This window comes from Lepisma saccharinum, chromosome 6, assembly GCF_977018435.1.
Source record: "Lepisma saccharinum chromosome 6, izLepSacc3.1, whole genome shotgun sequence".
NCBI classification, from domain to species: domain Eukaryota; kingdom Metazoa; phylum Arthropoda; class Insecta; order Zygentoma; family Lepismatidae; genus Lepisma; species Lepisma saccharinum.
In genome coordinates, this window is record NC_139234.1 from 31104086 (window position 1) to 31129102 (window position 25017).

Consider the following 25017-nt stretch of genomic DNA (forward strand, 5'->3'; position numbering starts at 1 on the left):
AAGTTGATGTCTCATTTTAAGCCTAAGACTAAGTATGTCGAAAGATTTAAATTTAGGCGATGTGTGCAAGAAATTGGTGAATCAGTAGCAGATTTCATGGTTAGGCTTAAGCAACAGGCTCTAAAATGTATGTACGAGCAATATTTAGAAGAAGCTTTAGTTGAACAGTTCACAGTGGAAATTCGTTCCGAGTCTACTAGAAAGAAGTTATCTGACGTTTCATTGACGTTTAGTAAAAGCCAGGATATTGCTTTGCAAAGGGAAGCATTACAAAAGGAAGCTAGAATGTTTGTCCGCAATGAAATTACGAACGACGTTTCTTATGTTAGCAGGACAGTCGGGAAACATATGTAAATAAAATGGGTCAGGCAACAGGCCGACTTCAGTTCCATTTCGTAACTAATCTGACGGGGCAAGTTCCTCATCCAAAGTACTCTCCTCACCGGAGTATAGTAAACAGTTTCACCCTTGTACTAAATGTACAAGGAGTCACGGAATAGGTTCATATGTGTACATATTGTGGGATAGAAGGTCACTGGCATCAACGTTGTAGCAAGAAACAGCGATTCAAAGATTCTACGGTGAATAAGTCTCAACCATTAAAAAAGGATAATGCTTGTAATCATAACTCGTTATTATACAAAACGCAAAGCAACATAGATGTCTTATTGTTATATCATTAAGGTCCGGTTAGACCGAGTCCTAACAATCCTAACTCATCTTCCAACACAATACGTGTAGTTACAGCAAAGCCTTATTTGGTAAAATTGAACATTAATGGCTGTATTATACAATGTGAAGTGGATACAGGATCGGCTCTTACGCTTTTTAATTTAGATTATATAGTATGTGTTATAGCCTCAGTAAAGTATATTTGAAGTCAAAACTAATTGCTTATGTTTTGTTGATGCAACAAAAAGTATCACCCGCTGGAAATTTTGGGTGGGGAAGTTTTGAGGCCAAGATTGTTGGTGAGGGGACATTCTCCCCTTTCCCCCTAGGATTTTGAACCTTGGTGTAAAGCAAACTCTGCATACATCAAAACCAGATTTGGTAGCCGCATTATGTAATGACAGATTGCACGATGGCCTTTTGTCCTTGAGCTCCATCAGAGATGTTATGAGGTTAGAAACCATCTCGTTTCTCTGTACCAATCACGATGAAGCTGATTCCTCGTGCTCCATTGTGCATGATCACACAACGCAATTTGCAGACGCGAGCACCGACTGTCGTGGAGAGACTACGCAGGCAACTTTAAAATCGCAGTAAGTAAATCTCGCAATTGTAGTACCCTCACCTAATAGTGGAAACGAACGGGAAAAAAGGCTTAACCCGAAAATAATTGCAACACAAATGTTTTTTGATCCAGCTTGTGCGGAATGGTATACTGAATAATATATTAAAAATCCGTCTTCCAAATGTTTGGGGAAAATCCGCCATCTTGGAAAATGGCTGCAAAAATTCAACTTAAAAATTTTAGAAAAATAATATCTCGAAAACGGTACATTGTACACAAGAAGTAAAGATAACCAAAATGAAAGAACAGAAAATTTGCTAAATTATGGTTTTTGTTTGATAGAGCTACCATCAATCGTAATTGAATTAGAAAGATTCAAATATTTTCCTTAATTTTTTGAATTGGCGTAAAAGATGGTTTCTGACACAAAGAACAGCAAATATGTAAGAAACTATGTCATTTGAGTCCTAAAGTCCCTGAACTAAATTCATAGCTTATGATTTCCTCTAGAGATTGTTTTTTTTATTTCGTGCCTTTAGAGTCAGGGGGTTGAGGAGATATGTAGTTTTATGCAGAGTCATGTGTTTCCCGAAATTTACGTGTTCAATTTCCTATATTGGTTGATTGATTGATTGATTTGATTTTTTTACTTCACTTTTGTGCTACTTGTGGCTAATTTGCGAAGATAGGAATTGGTGATATGATACAATTGATGAATGGATACTTACAAACATCCATGCCCAGGTCGGGATTCGAATCAAAAACCCCTGGCATCGTAGCGCGATTACGTATTATATTGTTGAAAACGTAATGCATTGTTTTATACAGTGTTTCGTTCATGTGGAGTTTGTTACTTACATGTTGTTTTTGTTGTTTAAAAATGTATGCACACACTGGCAGCGATTAGGTGTCTTAACTGTTCCGGCGGAGGGAGGGGGTGGGGGCAAGGACAGTTTACTTTCTACTGAATGCAATTAGAGAGAAGCGTATTGAAAATGGAATAGGGCAGATGTTTTTAGGGTCAAATTCACTGGTAGACAAGGCTTAGCATTATGAGACCATAGTGCGGGGACAAGTGTGTATGGGGGGACTGCTCCCAATGCCGCCCGTCCCTAATCGCCGCTACTGTCAATACACTGAACCAATATGATATGGTAAAATACTGTTCTAAACTGGTCACATTGCCTTAGAGTCAATTGCAGAAATTTTCGTAGATACCTGATGCTAGCATGTTAAATTGCACCATTTCCTCTACATACAGACGTGCACTTGAAGCACAGGTGTTGCTCCTGATGCAGCAAAAGGAGAACATTGGCGTAACTGATTGAAGATTTAAACCCCATTCCCCAATACGCTCGGATTTAATGAAATTCCGACGAAAATCGAGCATCCTAATGTATTGCAGCCACAGAACAGCAGTAGGCTATCCTGTTATCTTTCAGAGTTGAACCAAATGTAGACAGAGATTTTTCAGCACCTCAGACCTTGAACTTACATTTGCGTCTACTTCTGAATTGAGCTGACCAACGATTTATTGAACATATCTCAGAAGTATGTTCATTTACAATGCACTTTGCTTTTTTAAGTAGCGTGATGAGTGCTGTATAAACAATGAAATGAGCCCTTGTGCCTCTGGCTAAGGCTTTTTGGGGTTGATTTGATTCGTTTTAATTTATATTACGTCTTTTTCTGCCACTTTTGGGTAATTGCGAAGACGAGGACTGATGATGATAATAAGGTGATATTGATGAAGGGACATTATGGACAACACGAGCCCCACAGAGGATTATACTGACTGTGAATCCAGACCCCAGAGCTTCGCTAGTCTTAAAAATGCAGTCTAAAGTGTACTGCTTGGAAGTGAGTTGCTTTTCATGTGATCATAGGTTTAACAGTATTACATCCGTAAATGATCACAAGGATTTGTTGAAGACATGAATCTGCCAATAGATAAACACATCTCAGGAAAGTCATCTTGACATGAAGACCACCCAGCCTTAGTATGGGCTTCTTCAGAGGACTATCCGAGTTCTCATTGGCTACGATACAGAGAGCTTTCAGAAATATTGGTTGATCAAATGTGATGATGTTTGTGTGATTTACCTCTTTGATTGCCCACAAATACAGTGCACTGTGGATTCAAGGCAAATCTGGAAGTAAAGAAATCGCTAGTTTCCCTGGTTTCTCGTTTATTTGCCGCAGGACCAGCAACAGAAGGACTCTTGTTGTGTCGTCCATATATGTTTGTGATTGTCCATTCAGACATTCGTGATTGGCGCAGTGGTAGCGTTGTCGCCTTATAATCATGGGATCCCGGGTTCTATACCTGGTGGAGGCACATTGATCAGTGGTTCGGATCCCACTTTAAACTGTAGGACCAGTCCCGTTTAGCCTTACTGTGCATAAAGTGGACTTAAATACCAACTCAATCAATTATTCTCGTGATTAGCCAAAAGTGGCAGGAAAACAACCTAATATAAACTAAAACAAATCAAATAAATCCGAAAAATCCATAGCCAGAGGCACAACGGGCCATTTCATAGTTTATGCAGCACTTTTCACGGTACTTGAATAAGCAAATGAGCATATTTCTGAGATACGTTCAATAAATCGTTGGCCAGTTCAATTCAGAAATAGACTCTAATGTAAGTTCAAGATTTGAGTTGCTGAAAAATCTCTATCTACATTTGGTTCAACTCTTAAAAATAACAGGATACTGCTGTTCTATGGCTGCAATAGTTTAGGATGCTCGATATTCGTCGGAATTTCATTAAATCCGAGCGTATTGGGAAGTGGGGTTCAAATCTTCAATCAGTTACGCCAATGTTCTCCTTTTGTTGCTTCAGGGGCAACACCTGTGCTACAATGCACGTCTGCATAAACCACTGCATAAAACAATGTATTACGCTCTCAACAATACGCGCTACGACGATTCGAATCCCGACCTGGGCATGGATGTTTGTGAGTGTCCATTCATCAATTTCATCATATCATCACTCGTTCCCATCTTCGCAAATTAGCCAAAAGTGGCACAAAAGTGAAGTAAAAAAAATCAAATCAATCATTCAATCACCCAATATAGGAAATTGAACACGTAAATTTAGGGAAACACATGACTCTGCATAAAGCTACATGTCTCCTCAACCCCTGACTCTAAAGGCACGAAATAAAAAATAATCTCTAGAGGAAATCATAAGCTATGAATTTGGTTCAGTGACTTTAGGACGCAAATTACATAGTTTCTTACATATTTGCTGTTCTTTGTGTCAGAAACCATCTTTTACGCTAATTCAAAAAATTAAGGAAAATATTTGAATCTTTCTACTTCAATCACGATTTATGGTAGCTATATCAAATAAAAACCATAATTTAGCAAATTTTCTTTTCTTTCATTTTGGTTATCTTCACTTCTTGTGTACAATGTACCGTTTTCGAGATATTAATTTTTTAAAATTTTTAAGTTGAATTTTTGCAGCCATTTTCCAAGATGGCGGGCCCGACCCTGTGGCCGAGTGGTTAGCACATCGCGCTGCGACGCCAAGGGTCCCGGGTTCGAATCCCGGTCGGGCTTGGTTGTTTGTGAATGTCCATTCATCAATTTCATCATTTCATCACTCATCCCCATCTTCGCAAATTAGCCAAGAGGCACAAAACGCGAAGTAAAATAAACTAAATCAATCAATCAAAAACCAAGATGGCGGATGTTCCCCAAACATTTGGATGACGGATTTTTAATATATTATTCACTATACCATTCCGCACAATCTGGCACAAAACATTTGTGTTGCAATTATTTTCGGGTGAAACCGTATATTTCCTCTACTAACCTTAGCTCTACGGCCGTTATGGGTGTAATAACTCCATCGAATCTGTAACGATTGAAAAATTTTGGCAAATCTTTTTAATATTTAATAGCCCTCGTATAAATTCATTTGGAGTTTTAATCTTTTGAATGTACAATTTTTTTTATCTTTGTTAACATTGTAACGCAGTTTCGGCCCAACGAGAAAGAACGCAAAGCAAGTAGAAGCTTGCGTTGTTTTTCTTCCTTAACAACAATGAGTTCTTTTCGTTCGGCGCTGCGTGGGTTTGTAAATAAGTTTAGCTTGCATTGTGTTTCTGGATATGTCTTTTGGAAAGGGTAATTGTTAGATGCTAAAAATAACTTTTCAGTTTGTCGAAATCTTTTGTTGAGAAATAGGATTGCGCAATCTCGCAAGTATAAATATCAGCCTTCTCGCTGGCAAAAAAAAATCAGTATAGCAGTAGATTCCGGAATCGTTAGGTGATTAAATCGCTTGTCGAGGTCCAGGGCTGGGAGAACACAGGCATTGTGAGGGGAGTGGCTGGTCAGCTCTCCCTTCTACAATGTCCTGCGTTTTCCGTAAGCTACCTTTCTGGATTTGTGCTGGTCAGCATGATCCTTAAAGGGGACTTAGGCAGGCTTGTAAATAATTTGATTTATACATAATTAATCTTAATTATTTAAAATTTTGTTTCATAAATTCTATCGAAGTTGGCACTGGTCAGTGTGACTCCGGTATAAATTCAAATTATACATCCTTCTCGTCGACTTATTTGTTTTAATTCTTAAATCATTTTGAATTCTCCTGGTCAGGAGGTTCATTTAAATAAATTTGTTTCTTTGATACTTAAATCCGAGAGCATACCTCTGGTCAGAGGATGTATCTTAAATCTAATAATTTATATAGTTTCACGTCCGTTTCTAAAGTCTGAGTATCCGGAACGTTTATTGGTTTTTCTTATTTTGGTTTTATGTTAGATATAATTTTGAAACAGTTATAATAGGTGACCGGTCGAGTAAATGTTTTTATAGAAATTCGTTTTATGTAAAAGTCTATTGTTTTGCTTTTGCAATGTAAGTAGCCAAAGAGGGTAGACAGTGTCCCCTGTTATGTTATGGAATTCAAAGCGAACATTTGTAGTTTGTGGCCGAGAGATGGCTTTGGTAATTGGGTAGAGACAGGCTCCCCTTATCTTTAGTTATGAATGTTATTGGAGGTTGGCCCCGAAGAGGGTAGTATACCTCGAGAGTTCTAAAGAACATAATACTGAAGTGAAAATATGACAGAAGCACAAATAGATATTTACGGATAAGAAGTTTATGTAATTTTCTTTTGGTTTTGGTTAATGGAAATTGTCGATCATTGCTGTTAATTTGTCACCTGTTTATTGAAACCAAGTTAAGCTGGGATATGGACGATATATATATATAAGAGGGAGCTCTCTGGATTGTATTTTATGAGAAAGCAAGTTTCAGTCTATGTTTTTTCGGAAGTTATTTGAACAGAAATTAAATTTTGGCATTGTAAATTTTTCTCGATCTGAAGATTGTATACTTTCTTTTATCCTAACATATATATGGATTAGTAAATAAATTTATAATCGTTATTTGGTATTTCTTTGTAGTAAGTTTGCCTAATAAGTATAAATTAACTGACTTCCTTTTGGTTGGAGAGGTGTCCCGCCGTTACTGGTCAGTGAGGCGGAGGCCTTATCAATCCAAAGGACGCCAGAATTGATTATGCTGATTTCAATCGCGAATCGTATGCGTATCCTCACTGGTCAGTGGGATGCGGGTGCGATTGCGGTGGAGTTCAAGCATGAGAAAGGACTAATATAATTTGAAGTCTTGGTTATGTAAGTGTAAATTTAACTTTTGATTATATTATTATCTTGAAACAGACCCTTACCCGAACTTTGGGATGCGGGGTCTCATGCCCCGCAGGAACTGAGCGTAGTCGTGGCATTTATATATTTATAACAGAAAGATATTTGGTAGGCAGCGACGCCCGGTCTTTGTCTGTCGAGGGGATCGAGTCGGTGCGTCGTGTGCTAGGCAACGTGGGCTAACCGCCTACTTGTTGCAAGTGGCGCCCAACGTGGGGCCAACAAGTTGTGTGTTGCAAGTGGCAACGGGCGGACGCCCTTCACTTGTTGCAAATCAAAAGTGTACTGCTAAGGCACGCAGCATAATGGGTCTGATGCGAGAAGCTCGTCTTGTTCTCGGTTCTCGTCCCAGCAGCTCGTAGCGATGGGTAGGCAGGGGGGTGAAGGGAGGGGAGTGAAGCTTAGAGCACCATGCACAGAGGGCGCTTTGTAAAGCTCTCTCTTATTTTTCTTAAAGTAAAGTAAGAATATGTAACGGAGAAATTAGAGCAACATCTCTTGCGCTATTAAATCTGATTCACAAATTGTCATATTTTATCCATTTTGACATTGCCTGTCACAAGTGCCTCTTGTGAAAGGCATTTCAGCAAGCTAATAATAATAATAATAATAAACAACATCAGCCAAGTTAAGGGCCTCCCCGAGGGTGTATACTCCGTCCTAGCTAACTGTGGCGCAGGCAAACGAAATCAAGTCTCTGCGCAAGTAGTGACGCGAGAAGGCTCCACCAATGAACTCTTAAGAGTAACGGAATTCCGTGGAGAATGAGAAAGCGACTGAAGTTACCAGCCTTCTTCCCCTCAGCGTCTATTACTTCTCTCTGGCCAATAGATTTCCCTCGCTTCTCTGACGCTATGCGCGGCCTTGCTCCACAGCTACCTGGGGCAGGGTATAGTGGTAATGTCATCACCTTGTAATCTAGATACCCGGTGGAGGTAAAGAGTGGTTCGAATCCCATTGTAAACTGTAGGTCCAGTCCCACTAGATTAGCCTATCCGTGCATAAACTCGACTTAAAACAAAAACTCAAACAAACATATTAAAGTAAGATACTCAAAATTCACCGTAATGTAGTAAAATACGCTAGAAATGTTCGGTGAAATATATGTTTTACTTACGCTTTCATATTTTCCTGTATCTTGAGAGGCGCCCTTGCCGTAGTGTCTGCGGGGTCGTTAGTTAGGCCTACTGCCTTATTGTCATCTACAGTTTCGAAATTATACAGGGTGGACCAAAAGTCAGGTTACAAAGAGCAAAATGAAAGTTACAGTATGTGTTCAATATGATCACCGGCGGCTTGATAGCATGCTTCAATTCGATTATCTCAGTTCCGTAATACGTATTTTAGTATGGTGGGAGTGATTTGTGAAATGGCTTCTGTGATCCTTTCCTTGAGGTGCTACATGTTGTTAATCTTCTCGGCCTACACCATGGCCTGGCCTTTACGTGACCCACAGATAATTACCCAGGGATGTTAGGCCCGGTGACCGTGCTGGCCATTCAACAGGACCTCGACGACCTATCCACCTTCCTGGGAACTGTTCGTTCAAACACGTACGAGTAACGATAGAGTAATGCGGTGGGGCACCGTCATGTTGGAACATGTCGGGAGAGCTCCCTTGTTCATTGAGGATGCTCGGGAAAACACTCTCTTGAAACACTTCCTTGTACCCTTCAGCATTGAGATTACCTTCGATGAAAAAGGTTGTTCCTGATATGCAACACCAAACCATCAACTTTCCTGCCCCTTGCATTTTGCACGGACCAATCCAATTGGTGTTTGTATCAATCCAATACCGCAAATTTTGCTTATTGACTTCGTCATTAATGAAAAAAATTGGCTTCATCACTGAAATTCCGCAGCTGTATCTCTGTAGCTACGCTCGATCGCCAGTAAAACCACTTCCACTCTTTCGTCTTTCGTTAACATGTTAGAAACCTGCAAAAAAAGAGAAAAGACTACATTTTACCTATGTAGCCTGACATTTGATCCACCCTGTATATTGAAAAACGAAAAATATTATAAATAGAAAGTGAAAATATATTTTTTGCTTACTGAAGTCAATATTTATAATGCATCTACAAAAATTTCGTGTGTTTGAAGGAGTCGCATGCTAAGGTAATTTTGATTTAGGGATAATTTAAAAACGCACGTATATGATAGACTGTCCCTTATTTTTCGACTTCGAAATTTTTGAACTCATAGCCTCCCCACTAATATTATTCCATTTGCCCTAACGCTGCGGAGTCGAATTTCTTGCAAATCGAAGAATGTAATCTGTGTCAATTTGACCTTGACAATGCGGCGGCGAGCAGAGGAAAAATATCAACAAGAATTGTCTCAAGGTTAATGTCATACTTTTAAGTTTCGAAATGTATATCAAATTAATATACAAAGACTGGGACATAAGTCATGGCAATAACATTTTTTACTCAAACTTAAATGGTGCTACTGCAATATGACCGTATTATGTGAACATGTCACTAGATGGCAGTGTGACGAATGGTTATCGTAAAGAGGGCAGTGGTAATTTATTGTTGAGTTAACCGCCATGACCCGACGTGATCATCGTGCGCATATCAAAATAGTCATTCTTCGGGGCTATTTCACTTTTTGTGAAAAACGGAGGGCATGACCATACATTTTTTACATTTTCTACAGTGGAGGGGAAATCTTTTCAAAGTCCGTACTTCAACATTAAGAACAACTGAAGACAAACAAGGAATGCATCTCAGTTTTAATTTCAAAATAATGGCTCTCAACAGTTAGGTCTGCACATTGTAATAGTTAAACAATTCCACCTTTGATACCCTGGGGGACCTCTCGTATGGTGTGATGGTAACGTCGTCTTGCAATGAAGGGGTCCAGTTTTCTATACGCGCTGAGAGCACATAGTGGTTCGAATCCCATTTTAAACTATGGAACCTGTTCATACAACAAAATACCCGCTGGAAACACACCTAAGAAATTCGCATTCTTCTTCAACTGTAGGTGCCATTACAATTAGGCCTAGTGCCTAAAACGTTTTAACATTTTATTTTCAATGTTGACAGCAACAAGAGCTAATGTATGGGGCATGACAATGGGGCCAGCCCATTGAATATGTCATTAACAAAAAGTCTCGACGAATAAAAGATAGTATTTACTTTCATAACATTATGCAGAGAACTGCACTAGGTTCAAGTTGCGAACTGGCCAAATAACTAATCGCAGTACACACGAACGACCCCCCTGAGATTTCTGGAAATAGTTAATGAAATTCGAACTAGAAATAAGTATAAATAAACTGTAGGAACTTGCTTACTTCCTACATGGAGGAATCGCCTCTGTCTTCACCAGTAGATATTGCATGCATGTGTATCGGCGCGAAACTTGAGTGCAACATTTACAGGCGTCCCTTTAGTTGCAATATCAAGAGTAGTTACGAGACCATTAACCGTTATCATTGCCACGATTAACGGAGAGATAGTAAATGACGTAAAAATTATTGAACTAAAGTTATGCTTCGTAGAAATTCTTTAATTGATTCAAAATAGTAATATGTTTACCCAATTACATAAGATTCTATTTTATTCCAGGTTCCCTCGTAGCAACATGGTTCAAACCTCCCACTTCTGGATCAACAAGGAATATATCCAGGACATTCTGAGAAAAGGTGAACTGGACCCATGTCTGGAAGTCAAAAACTGCAATGTGTATATTGGAACCAAAACGGGCGACAACTACGCAACCATAGTCTTCAGAGCATCTGTGGAGGCGGATACGATGAATGGGCCCAAACATTACAAACTTATTCTGAAGTGTCTACCAGAAAGCGAATTTGGTCAGAAAATGATAAAGGATTCAGGAGCGTTCGATAGAGAAGTGTCCATGTACGAGGATGTATTTCCAGAGTTCCTTAATTTTGAGAAAGTCAAGAGCGTTGCCTCTTCTCTTTTAACGTCAGTCCCACATTGCTACTTCACACAAACCAAGGCTGGGAAGGAACTGGTTGTTCTGGAAGATTTGTCTCCGTTTGGATTCAAGATGGCCGACAGGAGGAAAGGGGTTGATTTGCTCCATTGTAAGATCGTCATGAGAGAGTTGGGGAAGTTCCATTCTTTGTCCTTTGCCTTGAAGAACGAAAATCCAAAAGCTTTCGAGATAAATGTGAAATGCATGAAAGACATTCTGTACTGTCAAGAACTCAGAGAAATTTGCGGTGCTGTAACATTGACAGGAATGAATTGTGTTCTATTGTTGGTTAAGAGACTAAGTCATCTAAGTAGGTTTATTCATAAAATTGAGACCTTGAGAACCACAGTTTTGAACATAATGAACGATTTATGCCAACCCAAAGATCCAATCGCAGTACTGAACCACGGTGATTGTTGGGTCAACAATATTTTGTTTCGGTACGAGGACGAAGGGGATTCCCAGGTGCCTAAGGAAGTGAAGTTTCTGGACTTCCAACTATCACGTTATGGGTCTCCGGTTCTTGACATTCTCTACTTCCTTTTCCTCAGCGCCTCCAAGAATATACGTGATAAGCATTTAGAGGATCTACTTCGTGTCTACTACCAGAGTTTTTCTGAATCCTTAAAGATGCTTGGAGGTGATCTTGGGAAGTTCACGTACGAAGCCCTAAGGCAAGAAACGAAAGAGAAATACATGTTCGGGATCATCACCGGTTTCACCATACTTCCCTTCATTACTGCCGAACCGGATAAAGTCCCAGATATGAATACGACATCACAGGAAGCTTTCTTTAATGAGAAAGATAATCCATTTTACTCACGGCCTGAGGAAAACAAAGTATTAGTGTCACGCATAGAAGAAGTGCTGGATGAAATGGAAGAGAAAGGGTATATGGATGGGTAATGACATTCCATTTCTGCGAACATTTGCAAGATTAACGTAGCAGTTGCTCTACGTTTAATCTATGCTTATGATCTATGTTAAATACAGTTACAGTTTCATTAAGAGAAGCTACTTAACGAGCTCTTAATGAGTTATTTCAGCAATCCAAGGTCTGAATGCAGTTTAAGGTAATCTCTTCACACTTTAACATTTCGAATGATAAAGATATGTATCTGTCGATTTTTGCTTTACACTGCATTTAAAACGAGTTAATGTTTATACAGCAGTCAGCTCACGAGAAGAACCCCAAACGAGGGGAGACGGCGTGGGGGGGGGACAGGGGAAGGCCGGTCTATTTGCAGATCTTAGGGGTAGCAGGAAGTCTCCCACTGCCGTCAATGTCCTTGTGGAAGTGCGTGTGTGTGGGTGTTGAATTGTGATTTTTTTTAGTTTTCTTGTGGTTTTCATGGTGTTGTGAGAGTTTTGGCATGTATAAGGAGGAAATATGCTACTGTGCATAGTGAAGCGCGTGAAATTGTCAGCAAAGTAATTGATTTCTGCGATCGTGAATCGGAGGAGAAGCAATATTTGGTGCCAATTACACAGAGCACCAATTCAATTCCTGCTATGTACGTACATAAGTGAAAAAAGTGTGCCGACCTGTCGTAAATGTTTGTGTCATACGTCAAAAAATTGATTTCCCGTGGAAGGAGGATTCTTTGTGTTATTTAATGAGAAGGATCGGGCTTTCATGTACCCGAAAAGAAATAATTAAAAACTGAAACAGCCAAATTACAATTACAGTCAATGAAAAAAAATCGATGACCATAAGTACTAGTTGTTACTATCTTTTCCCAAGCTGTTGCATCGATTAAAATCCTTAAATAATCAAGCTAACTTATTGAGGGTCACATGAACCATCAGTTTCTTTATCCTGTATATAACAGGCTCCTGCTAAAATGAAATACAATGTTTTTTTTAAAAGCATTCACAGCGCATGCACGATCAACAAACCGAGGCGACACGATATACGTTATTGCCAAAACAGCCCAGTCGGAGCGACCAGTGCAGCTTATCGTGACACTTTGGTAAGAAAGGTTGCATTTATTTTGAAGGTTCGTTTCCAAGTGACATGCGTGGCTTGGCGTGTGTAGCGTGTGTCTCCGGTCTGAAAACTTCCATAAAGAAAATAAAGTTGAAGAACAGGTTAAATGGTTGAATGACAATCTTCATACCAAAGATTCTGGGTACGAATCCTGTGCATCGTTGAACGTAATCCACTATCATTTATCTTCAACATTGCGATTCACCACAACATTCAGAAAACAAGATAAAAAAACACGTAAATATCAAATATAGAACGTGTTTATAACATACACGACTATTATTCACATCACAGGAAATGCTCGTTACAGATACACTGTTGTTTTAATTGATGGTCATCATTGGTTAACAAGATGTGGATCTCAAGAGAGAGAGAGGATTTTAAGAATTCTTTCAGCGTTTCTATATTTCATCAGTTTATCGGACGACAGTTTAAAGAAATATAATTTTCTGAAACTTTCCTGGCGACAAATGACGAAGATATTTTTAGGGATATTCCCGTTTCCTGTTTTGTCTATTTCCCATTTCGTCTAATTTAAGCTGAAAGGAAAATATTTAAAATTAGGGAAATTTAGGGAAACGTGTGTCAGACAGTCTCTGTTATGGATGATGATCAACGTAAGCACAACAAATTTAGAACACATCATTAATATGAACAGAGCGTTAAAGATGACGTTTATGTATACAGAAAGTAATCATACAATATGTTCTTGTTAAGTTATTTTTATAGTCTGCTTTATGCACAGAAGGCTAATCGGGACTACCATCGGATTAAAAATTATGGATACACGAGTTTGGACTCTAATTAAAAATTAACCAGTAGATCTACTTAAAAACGAGTTACATCAAATTTATTCAATTCTGCGTTAAGCTATGATAACAATTTTTTTAAATATGCCTTCGATTCTATAAATAAAAAAAACTTGTGATCTGATCGTGATCTTTAGAACTTCAAAGAAAACAGTTGTTCGGGAAACATAAAAAACCGACACTTTCTTGTTCTCAAAACGATAAAAAATCGAAGGCACAGTCCAAGAAACAATTGGTTACCATAGCTTAACGCAGACTTGAATAAGCTAAATTTTCATGTACTCTTTTTTACGTAGATCTACTGATTAATTTTTAAATACAGTCCAAACTCGGGTAACCATAATTTCTAATCCCATAGTAGACCTACACTTTAAAGTGGAATCCCAACCACTATGTGCCTCCACCGGGTATCGAACCCGGGATCCCTTGATTAAAAGGCGATTCGAAATCGAAACTTCCGTTATCGAGAACCTGAATCGACCACTCCACTCGCTCGCACAACGGAGCAAGTGAACTTTCAATTATTTGCCATTGTTCACTAATCAGGCGTGTTGGACCCGAACTTATCAACAGAATGAGTGGCATTCGAGTGATGTATTTATAGTTGAAAATTAAATCGTCATACGGATTGTAAAGGTAAGAATGTTCCTGTCCTTCAGCTGCTATCAGGTGTTGTTAAGAGACAGGACAATCTAGTAAATGCTAGTCATCCTCCACTTATGCAAGACAAGCGCTTTTCAAGCTTCCTCGAGTCATTCTCAATTCTGAGAGCGTCGCTAACGGCCACGGAGATCTCCAAAAGAGAACTGGTAAGCAAGTGAGTTCAGTTTTTGACGCAGAATTTTCATAAATTTGTAATTCCTACCAGTTTTGGTTATTTTATGTTGTTTTGCAACCTGTTAGGTTTATCACGAACGTGGGCGCCCGCAGGTATGATCAATGACAAGAAAGTGCTTACTTGTTATTCCCTTCTCGATTCTATTCCCTCTGTGTGTACATCTTTGTTTCTCCCTCTATCTTTGCGTCTGGTTCTCCGTCTCTCTATCTCTCCCGTCTCTGTCTGTTTCTATTTCAGTCTCCTTCCTTGTCTTTATTTCTGTCTCTCCCCCTTCGTCACTTTCTCTCTCTCTCTCTCTCTCTCTCTCTTTTTCTGTCTTTCATTCCCCTCTCTATTTCTGTCTCCCATTTCCTTCTCTGCCTCTTTCTCTTCTTCCCTCTCTGTCTCTCTCTGTCTCCCGTCTCCTTCTCCCCCCCTCTCTCCGTCTACATATCTCTCTATTTCTCTCCTCTCTCCTCTCTCTCTCTCTCTCTCTGTCTATATTTATTTTTCATTCTCTATCTCCTTATGTATTTTACCCTCTCAATCTCTCTTTCTCTTTTCCCTCTATGTCTCTCTCTATTTCTGTCTCCCTCTCCTGTCCCCCTCTTTCTCCGTCACCATATCCCTCTGTTTCTGTTTCACTGACTTTGCCCCCCAGTTTTGACACCTTGCCTCCCCTCCCCTAGTTTTGGATCCCAATCTAAAGATTCCGCACCAGTGACGTCACTGGAAGAATAAGAGAGGGATTCCATTCCACAGCCTCTAAACAGACAGGAAAAATTTTGGTAATTTAACGAACTTTTATACCCAAATAAAGTTAATATTGGGAGTACAACAACTCGAGACCCGCACAAATTAATCTAACAATAGTTAGAACTGACTTATAACCTCTGGAAATGCGCAGTCTCTCTCTCTCTCTCTCTCTCTCTCTCTCTCTCATACACACACAATCACCCGTACGCACGCATTTGCCCTACAAAATCGTAGCATTTTACTAAATTAATAACACAAATCTGTATTATTAAATTTCAGTAAATGCCTGTTCATGTTTGAATTTGTTGAACGGAATACAACAGATACATAAACCAATTTACATTATTCATTATGAGACAAATAAAAAAGCAATAACGTTCGTAATGAACATACAATTTACAGAACCATCAAAACATATTTATGATCCCGGGTTCAATCCCCGGTGGAGGCACATAGTGGTTGGGATTCCACTTTAAACTGTAGGTCTACTATGGGATTAGAAATTATGGTTACCCGAGTTTGGACTGTATTTAAAAATTAATCAGTAGATCTACGTAAAAAAGAGTACATGAATATTTAGTTTATTCAATTCTGCGTTAAGAAAGCAATAACCTTCGTAATGAACATACAATTTACAGAACCATGAAAACATATTTATGAATTTATGCTTTGCATTTACAATATCCACATTTGTTCTTCCACGTATTGAATGCTTTCTCTTGTATGCTTCGAACGGAATATGCTCAGTGTCCTTTCAGAGATTCTATTGTAGAATCAGTTGCATAGATAATAGTAGGCAAATTGTCCATCACTACTTGCATTCTTTTTTCTGCTTCGTTCAATGTTTCTTGAAGAGAACTGAATTGTATTTATCTTGAAGTAGAAATTGTTATATTCTCATTGGTGCTTTTGTTTCAAACCCTGAACCCCACATTGTGAGAAACAAAATTATTGAACACGATGATGGACAATTTAACTCCCATTATCTTTGCCATTGGCTGTACAGTTAATGCTTCCTCCTGATAGATGATTTCTTCAATAGAAATAGTGGGCAAATTGCCAATCACCATTTTCATGCACTTCTACGTATTTTCTACATATGATGATCATGAATTGAAATAAAAACGTCAATCGGTAGAGGACAACATTTGCTTCGCATCAAAATAATTCTATTCCTTAAAACAACACAGGATGTAGAATAAAAAATTAAAATAGTGGTGGACAAATACGTATATTTGCAGTTAGCTGTACATGGTTATTAGTATTAATTAATAAGTTTTACCTTGTAGGGTACATATAACACATATAACAATGCCAAAATTATGTAATACTTGTATTTTCCCCTCAAACATTGTTCCTGACTGCAGTCCCTTCCACATTGGGATTTCGAATAATTGTAGGCGTTTATGGGTGAAGGGCAGGACTGCGTTGAGGCAAGCAGCTTCCACAAAGCCGAAAGGTCAGCTTGCTTCCGCTAATGTGCAGACAAGTTCCACATTGCCTGTGTAAGATAAGTGTAGCGCCCAGGAACTGAGCTCTTGTCCAGGGTCAAGGGCATTTTGATTAAAAGCAATGGAAAACTTGATCTGAAAACAGGATATGCATTTTGTGTTGCGTCTAAGGTCTCCGGAAAACCAACTTGAACTTGAATATTTATTTACTTATGATAGAATCCAACCGGTCGAGTCCAATTATAGTGCTCTGAATTACAAGTATTAATATGGGCATAATAAATTCAATTAAAAAATAATGAATTAGTTTCAGTAATGGCATTTTTTAATGTTTGCCCAGTGCCATAGCAAAAATGCCAAGAGCAGGGTGGATATTTCTTTTTATTTAAAAAAATACATTTAAAATTGCTTGTATTGTTTTGACACCATACATGTTTCTATAGAAAGGCTTTCTCTAGTAAAATATTTGAACAGTTTGATTAATGCAAATAAAAAGTTATATGTAAATATACATTTTTCTGTTTCTGATACTGTATATGTGAACTTTGTTGAGTGTGTTATTGAAACTATAATGATTTCAGTAACTATAATAACTATAACAATAAAAATTTCAGTAACATTTCTTCCAGTGAAACATTCTGGTACTCATGTACTCTACAAATAACTGTAACTTAAAATATTTTTTTATATTCTTTGTAGCTGAATTTTGGGAATTTATTTAATGATAGTTTGAAAAATATCAGCTGCCATGTTAATTTACAGTTTAATGATAATGGCACTATTTACCGTTTAACATGATTAGTATGATTAACATGATTAGTATTTTGTATATCAATTTTATATCAAGAAAAATTTAAGTGTGTTTATAGTTTACATACAAGGCCACGAGGGCCGGCTGTTTCAAGATATCGAAAGTTTTTTAGAGGGCAGAGCTACGTATATTTTCACCTCATCAGTCCATATATGTTGTTGTTTTTCCTTTCCTATAGCCTAATAAACACCATTAAATGATTACGAGATTAATATATTTTCACCAAAAGTGATTCCGATATCTACAAAATCCTTATGTTCATTATTCTATAATTTACTTATTTTTTACAAAAACAAATCACCTGATTTACATGAATCCACCTTGGCCAAGAGTCTTTATTTTACTTGCAATTGTGTTAGAAGTGTTGGATGCTCTCCACACCGAAGCTCAGCTATACTAAATTCAATGAGAAATGAAGGTGCTTAAAGTTAAAAAATATTTAATCTTCGTTTCAGGCTACTCCTTTCACTGAAAATGGCCCAAACGTCCCATTTTTGGATCAACAAGGACTTCTTGGAGGATGTTCTGAGGAATGGAGACCACGACCCCCAGCTGCAGGTGGAAGAGTGTAAGGTGTACCGTGGCACCAATGCAGGTGATAATTATGCCACCGTGGTCTACAGGGCAACCGCCAAAGCGAAAACCAAGCGTGGGGTAAAGGAATACAAGTTGGTGGTGAAGTGCGTCCCGGAAAGCGAACTGAGGCAAAAGATGATTCAAGAGTCGGGGCTGTTCGAGAGGGAAGTGTCGATGTACACGGAAGTGTTTCCAGAGTTTCAAAGACTCGAGAAGAGGCGGTCCGTGTCACTGTTAAAATCCGTTCCTCGTTGTCTCTTCACCGAGGTCGCTGTGGGGAAAGAAGCCATTGTTTTGGAAGACTTGGCTCCTTTCGAGTTCAAAATGGCCGACAGAATGAAAGGCGTCGATGTTCTGCATTGTCAGTTGGTGATGAAGGAGCTAGGAAAGTTCCATTCGTTGTCCCTCGCGATGAAGAAGTACAACCGTGAAGCATTCGACAAGTTGGTGAGACCGAAGAAGGACCTCCTATACGATATAAACAACAAAGAGAAGGCCGCCCCTTTCACGGAAGGTGCCATGCTCTCTGCTTTGACGATCATTAAAAGCCACCCTGACTGCAGCAGGTTCGTCCCTACGATTGAAAAACTGAAGGACGAGTGCTTCGACCTAATGAATGGATTTTGCCAACCCAATGAGCCCATCGCCGTGCTGAACCACGGTGATTGTTGGATCAACAATCTATTGTTTCGCTACGTGGAGGAGGGAGGCCTTCAGGTGCCTAAGGAAGTGAAGTTTCTTGATTTCCAAATATCCCGCTATGCATCTCCTGTCCTCGACATCCTCTACTTTCTGTTCTTGGGTACCTCCAAGCAACTGCGTGATAAGCACCTGGAGGATCTTCTCCTTGTGTACTACCAGAGCTTTACAGAATCTATGAAGTTGCTTGGCGTAGACCCTGGACCATTCACATACATGGCCCTGAAGCGAGAACTCAACGAAAAATACATGTTTGGAATCTTAACCACCATAAGCATAATCCCTTTCATAGTTGCAGAGAAGAACAATGTGCCCGATTTGGATTCCATGACAGAAGAGGACTTTTTTAACGCAGAGAAGAATCCGATGTATTCGGCTAATGAAGGAAATGAGGTTTTAGTGTCACGCTTAAAGGAGGTGTTGCTTGATATGGAAGCTAAGGGTTACATGAATAAATAATGTGCATCCTTATCAACATTGAAGATTGCACACGACTACAAATGAGTTGAAGGTACTGGTACACCACTTTTACGCCTTTGAACCAAGGAAATTCGAGCAGCTGTTGACTTATGGATGGAAGGTACTTATTGAGAATATTGATCCAATGCTGCCATTGTCACCAGTGAGAGCTGGTGGAGAGCCAAGGAAAACGAGGAACGATGGTGAAGATTCGATTGACATTGGCAACGATAAATATAGGCTGTATATAAAGCTTGTTTTAGTGAAAATAAATGTTTGGGTATGGTAATGCTGCAGAGATAGTTGTTCAGAGGAGCGAAAAGTGCCTCAAATAATTTTGGTTTCGCCATCAGTAAATATAGCATATCTTTCGGACACAAGACGCATTTTTCCCTTTGAAAAAATCCGTCTAAAATTGAGCTGCATCTTATTGTCCGAAGGTCCATCAATACTGTTTCCGCAGCCTCAAATCACTTGCTCTGTGTTCAGTTATCAAGCTTTTAAGGCTACAGTAAATTTCTGTGCAATGCTACTAATACAAAAGAGATTTTCTTACAGTGTTGCATATAAGTAAGTGAAAATGAAGAGTAATGGCGATTCCTTTACTGGTAAGTTACCGGTAGTTGAGAATAAAGTGTTGTATTTTTTAATTCTGAATTCTCAGCTCAAAATTAAGAGTACGTCATATGGTCCGAAAAATATACACAATACAAACCATACACACGTGTGGATATAATCAGCGCTTGAAATGGAACGTGTTCAATGTATGTGTGTGTGGATAGGGATGTCAATCCTTGGTCCAGGAGCAGGAAGCTTTTATCGTGACAATGAGACATTTTGGAGATAATTTGCGCAACTTTTCCCGCCTGGGTAATAGCTACTTTCACCTGTATCCTTCCATTCCTAGCACTGTGGATTAATTCACTATAACTACGAACCCTCAACTAAGTACATTGACAGATAGAATTCGAATAGCTGGATTATATTCAGGACAACATTGTCCACGGATGAAAATATGTGCGCTTTTGCGATTTTTTTCCTGCTCATGAATGAATCACGTGGCACATTCAGCTCTTTCTTCACCATTAACATATTTTATAGTAAGTTAATACAACTTGGTCTTTTCTTTAGGGAGATGTAGTTGATCGTTGTCGGGATTGAGTGGTTGATTGAAATTTTAAGTTCGAACATCAAATCATTTTTGTTTCTCAATGTACGACCTCGGGTCCGCGTAAATACTATCAGGATAAATTGGTTATACCAGGAGAGGTATTTCAATTGGTGGAGGCTCATAGCGGTTCGGATCCCACTTGAAACTGTAGGTCCAGTCCCGATTAGCCTTACTGTGCATAAAGTGAACTTAAAACACCAACTCAATCAATCAATCAATCAAAGGTATTTCAATTCTACCGTGGTGCTAATTTACAACAATAACGTTTATAGACGTACTGAATTTTTATTAGACAAAGTGGTAGAAACCCGAAGTAAAATAAATCGATTCATTCATTCATTTTTGCCTTATACTTTTGATTCAAAATTCCTGCAGGTGGGTTTGGAAGGGATAGAATTGATACACAATTACTTTCCGAATGAAAGAAATCACTAAAAAGAATCTTTGATATTGTTGACTTGCCCTATGTAGTTGTTACCATAATATGTTTCAAAGCAAATGGTCCAGAGTCCTGATCCTGAGTACGGTAGGAGTTGTTTGCAGTTGATATTTCATGTTTCGTCATGATAGTTGTGATTAAACGTGTGAGACAAATAGTGAAATTAACAAAATCATCTACCAGAAAGTTTATGTAATATTTGGACAACCCTAGGTCCCTTTCCAATTAGAATCAAAGCAAATGTCTGTGGTGGCGACAACTGAAAATGGGTGAAAAATGTTACACAATCTCAACAGAATGTCTGTTTATCCTTATCTCAAAGCTAACAAAATGAATTATTTCCTCGCTGAATAATGTGTTATCTTCACTAAGTAGGCCATCCTGTTTATTTATTCTTACTTTCTGTTGCAGACTTACATACAAAGCAGAAAGCAGTTACTTTACGTAACGCAATCTATCTCACTTGCAATACCTTGAGTGTACTTGAACCTTCGTAGTGTTGTGCTTCGAGATAGTGCCATGGAGAGGATAACTAAAGAATTCCTCCAAAGAGTCTTCCCCGACTGTAAGATTAATAATCACAAGGTGAGTGACGCCGTAGCTCCTGGGGACAATTTCATGTCCCTCACATACCGAGTTGAAGTCGAACTGAATTGTCCCGATAAAGGAATTACGCAGAGGCATCTGATCGTGAAGCTGCAGCCCAACAACGCGGTCCGGAGGGAGAGATTTGGAACCGGAACAGCCTTCTGCAACGAGGTTCTTGTCTACAAACGCATCCTGCCAGCCTTCGTGTCCTTCGCTAAGGGCAAGGGCATCGAGTGCCCGTTGTCCTCATTACCCAAATGCTTAGGAGGATTGGCGGATGGTAGCGTCAACGACTTCCTGGTACTGGAAGACCTCGCACCCTTGGGGTTCAAGATGCTGGAGAAGAGAAAGGGTCTTGGCTTCAGGGAGTGCGAGTTGGTGATGAAAGCTCTCGGGGAATTCCACGCCTTCTCCCTCGCAATGAAGCAGGAAAACTCAGAAGGTTTCCTGGCTCTCAGGAGGAACCTAGACGAAGTCCTGTTCAGACCCGGAAGAGGGACTAACATGTCATCAACATTTGCATATGGCGTAGACTTAGCTATACAAGCTTTCAAGAGTAAAAATCCAGACACAGTACTAACGGAAAGAATAGCCAAACTGAAGATCGAGTCTTTCTCCAAAGTTCTTGAATTGATCCAACCAAGGGAGCCAATGTCAGTAATAACTCACGGAGACTGCTGGGTTAACAACCTCTTAGTTTCGCACAACACGGAGGGAGAAGTGAGGGAAGTAAAGTTGATTGACCTGCAGATATCTCGGTACGCATCTCCGTCGATTGATCTCCAGTATTTCTTCTGCACCAGCACCACCAAGAGTATTCGAGAGAATCATCTGAAACATCTTCTCAAAGTATACCATGGAAGCCTCACAGATACTCTCGAAGTTCTAGGATCAAAGCAAGACATTCCTTTCAGCGATATTGAGAAGGACTTCAGCGACCACAGCTTGTATGGTCTGTACATGGCAATGGTGGTCTTGCCGCATGTACTCGTTGATAGCCAATCCATGCCAAATTTGGAGGGAATGACTGAGGATGATCTTTCCAGGCGAAGACGAAGAGAAGAATTTCGTGCAGCTTTGACTACTGAATATGAAGAAAGAATATCGGATCTTCTAACTGAATACATCTCAGTTGGGATTATTTAAACAACCGATAACTTAAGTCTGCTTAAAAAGTATAGTGTTTGGCCAGGTCTCAATGTTGCAAGTGTTGTTGTTATTAGTCTGCAGTATTAATATGGCTTTGTTTTACTTCGATTTGGCGGATACAAACTTTCTCAAGATGAAAAATTGTGCAAACTCACTCACAAACTAAGTGAGTGATAATGAATTGAACTCATAAGCAGGACTGACATTTTCAAATATTGTATAACATATCCTGGTACTAATGTGAACTGTTGAAGGTAATAATGTAATCAATCTGCATATGTAATATTATATAACAAGTTTCTTGCAACGGAAATTATAAACATTATTTGTGTGGTGTTGTAAAAAAAGCAAATAATAGAAAGCGTGAACTATTCCATGGTAATTTTTTGCTTTAACCAAGAAAGTTGTAGAATTTATAGAAGTTTAAATCAAGGGTCTGCCCAAAAACGCAATTTCTTTTCTGGGCAACTAGGCATGTAGAATATGAACTGTTACTGTCGGATTTAAAATAATGGACACTAGAGTTTGGACTCAAATTAACAATTTACCAGAAGAATTACATAAAACCGAGTTATATCAAATTTTAACTTATTCAATTCTGCGTTCATCTATGGTAAGGTAATCAAATTTTCTTTCAAATATGCAGTTTATTTTTTATCGTCGTGAAAACAAAAAACGTGCCGTTTTTCTAAGTCTTGCAAACGATCACTCTCAGTCTCTTTGTTAGTCTAAAAATAAAAAAAATGTCTTTTGGTCCGATCGTAATCAAATTTTAATACGGTGCAGGCAGAAAGGTTTTAAACACAATTCTTAATTTTCGGATATTTAAAATCGGTCAAAAGACCGTTCTTATCAACTTTGTGGAAAAACTTTTCTTAGTATTGGGTAATCCTACAAATACAATATGTGCCTTGTTTTGAAATTCTTTGCATCTGTTTTTAAAGTACATTATAATTGTCAATTGACATTGCGAAACCGATTTCATACAGATGTTTATTCCACGGAATAAAGATGTAAGTGTAACGTGGCAACACTGCACACAGTGATGTCCGTTGAACAGTGGAAACGGCAGGCTGTCATTGCGAGTCGGTGCGTATTTGGCGAAGTGTTAAATGTTTCACACACTGCAAATGTATAATCTATTTCAATGTCATTTGTGCATAACGATATGTTTTTTTTTTTGCCTATTTTTGTTTTTTTTACTGTATTTTCATTTACAACGTGCCACACTGCTTTGCTCTTGTTATTTGAAGATGCCATCTTATTTACATAATATTGTTATTTGGCATTTCATATTTCTATTTAATAGTAATTTATGTAAAGTCTATTTATTGTTTCATTGATGGAAGTGCGTTGATATTTGCTTATTAGGCATATTTTTATTTTACTATATTGTTTTAGCTATCTCGTTATACATTTCTTTTTTTTTTTGCCATTTTTAGCTTGCACTTTCCTTTTAGTGAAATCTGTGTTCAGTATATTGTAGAGTGTATTTGTAAAAATTGTTAACGTTTGATCATTGTCTATTTCACTTACATATATTTGGCTCCAAGATTCTTTTTCTATTAAGGATTTAAATTTCTTTATATTTCGTTGACTATAGATCCTATTTTCATAAATGATAGATTGTTTGATAACACGCTTATAGTTTTTAGAGCAGGATTTGGCATGCGTGGTAAGAGAGACAGTTTATGATGTTTTATGGGATCCAGTGGCGGAGTGTGACCTTTCCAACAGTGTAAGCCTATCATGATGAAGGTTATTTCCCGTTGTGCTTATTTTTGGGCTGACATGGTTAGTGATTTATCCACACTCATCGACCCCCCCCCCCCATTTTTACAGAACACTTCCCTGGAATTTTTCACCAAATTAAAAATTCTGCCTAAATCCCTGGGAATGGTGTTTTCTTTGCTAGGCTGTGTATCTCCTACATTTCAACTGATAATTAAGTCATCTTATTCCTATCACAATGAGTAACGTAACGATAAAAAATATGCAAAGTTAGATAAAATGAATAATAATAATAATAATCATAATAATAACTAAAACAGAAAAGTGCTGAATAATTTTTACACCCGCATAACCAAGTATCAGCTTCGTACCCTGAATCACAAAATCGGCGCACTTTATTTTTCGTTTCTGTTACTGTGCCTGCTAGAGAAGGAAGGGGTGGGCCTACCTACATCCACAAGTTTCTTCTTGGCAGCAAAATCCTTGCTGGATAACAAGTTTTCCACCCCACCGCACAATCACACTCATTTTATTCCATAATGCACTTCACTATCACACCACAGCACAGGGCCGACAGTCCGCTTTCAATAGATGGAATTCGCAAAAGCAATATTCGACAACAAGAACGGGGAAACAAAAAGAAACCAGATCCAAAATCGATCACTGCTTTGAGCAGTGATCTTTCGGAC

General features: G+C 38.7%; 3 protein-coding genes across 4 annotated transcripts; all 3 read left to right on the forward strand.

Moving 5' to 3' along the window:
• Positions 1 to 1219: 1219 nt before the first annotated feature.
• On the forward strand, positions 1220 to 12069 carry LOC145988661 (uncharacterized). The gene is made up of 2 exons (XM_083123724.1): positions 1220 to 1265; positions 10507 to 12069. The coding sequence occupies exon 2, from the start codon at positions 10523 to 10525 to the stop codon at positions 11786 to 11788; it is 1266 nt and encodes a 421-aa protein (XP_082979850.1). The 5' UTR covers positions 1220 to 1265; positions 10507 to 10522; the 3' UTR covers positions 11789 to 12069.
• Positions 12070 to 14286: 2217 nt separating this feature from the next.
• On the forward strand, positions 14287 to 20636 carry LOC145988660 (uncharacterized). Of its 2 annotated transcripts, none has more exons than XM_083123722.1 (2): positions 14287 to 14498; positions 17972 to 20636. In XM_083123722.1, the coding sequence occupies exons 1-2, from the start codon at positions 14401 to 14403 to the stop codon at positions 19248 to 19250; spliced, it is 1377 nt and encodes a 458-aa protein (XP_082979848.1). In that variant the 5' UTR covers positions 14287 to 14400; the 3' UTR covers positions 19251 to 20636. The 2 variants fall into 2 exon arrangements, with proteins under 2 accessions (XP_082979848.1, XP_082979849.1); XM_083123723.1 differs by having other exon boundaries at positions 14451 to 14490; positions 17972 to 20627.
• Positions 20637 to 20938: 302 nt separating this feature from the next.
• LOC145988664 (uncharacterized) lies at positions 20939 to 22971 on the forward strand. The gene has a single exon (XM_083123727.1). The coding sequence runs from the start codon at positions 21380 to 21382 to the stop codon at positions 22592 to 22594; it is 1215 nt and encodes a 404-aa protein (XP_082979853.1). The 5' UTR covers positions 20939 to 21379; the 3' UTR covers positions 22595 to 22971.
• Positions 22972 to 25017: the final 2046 nt, after the last annotated feature.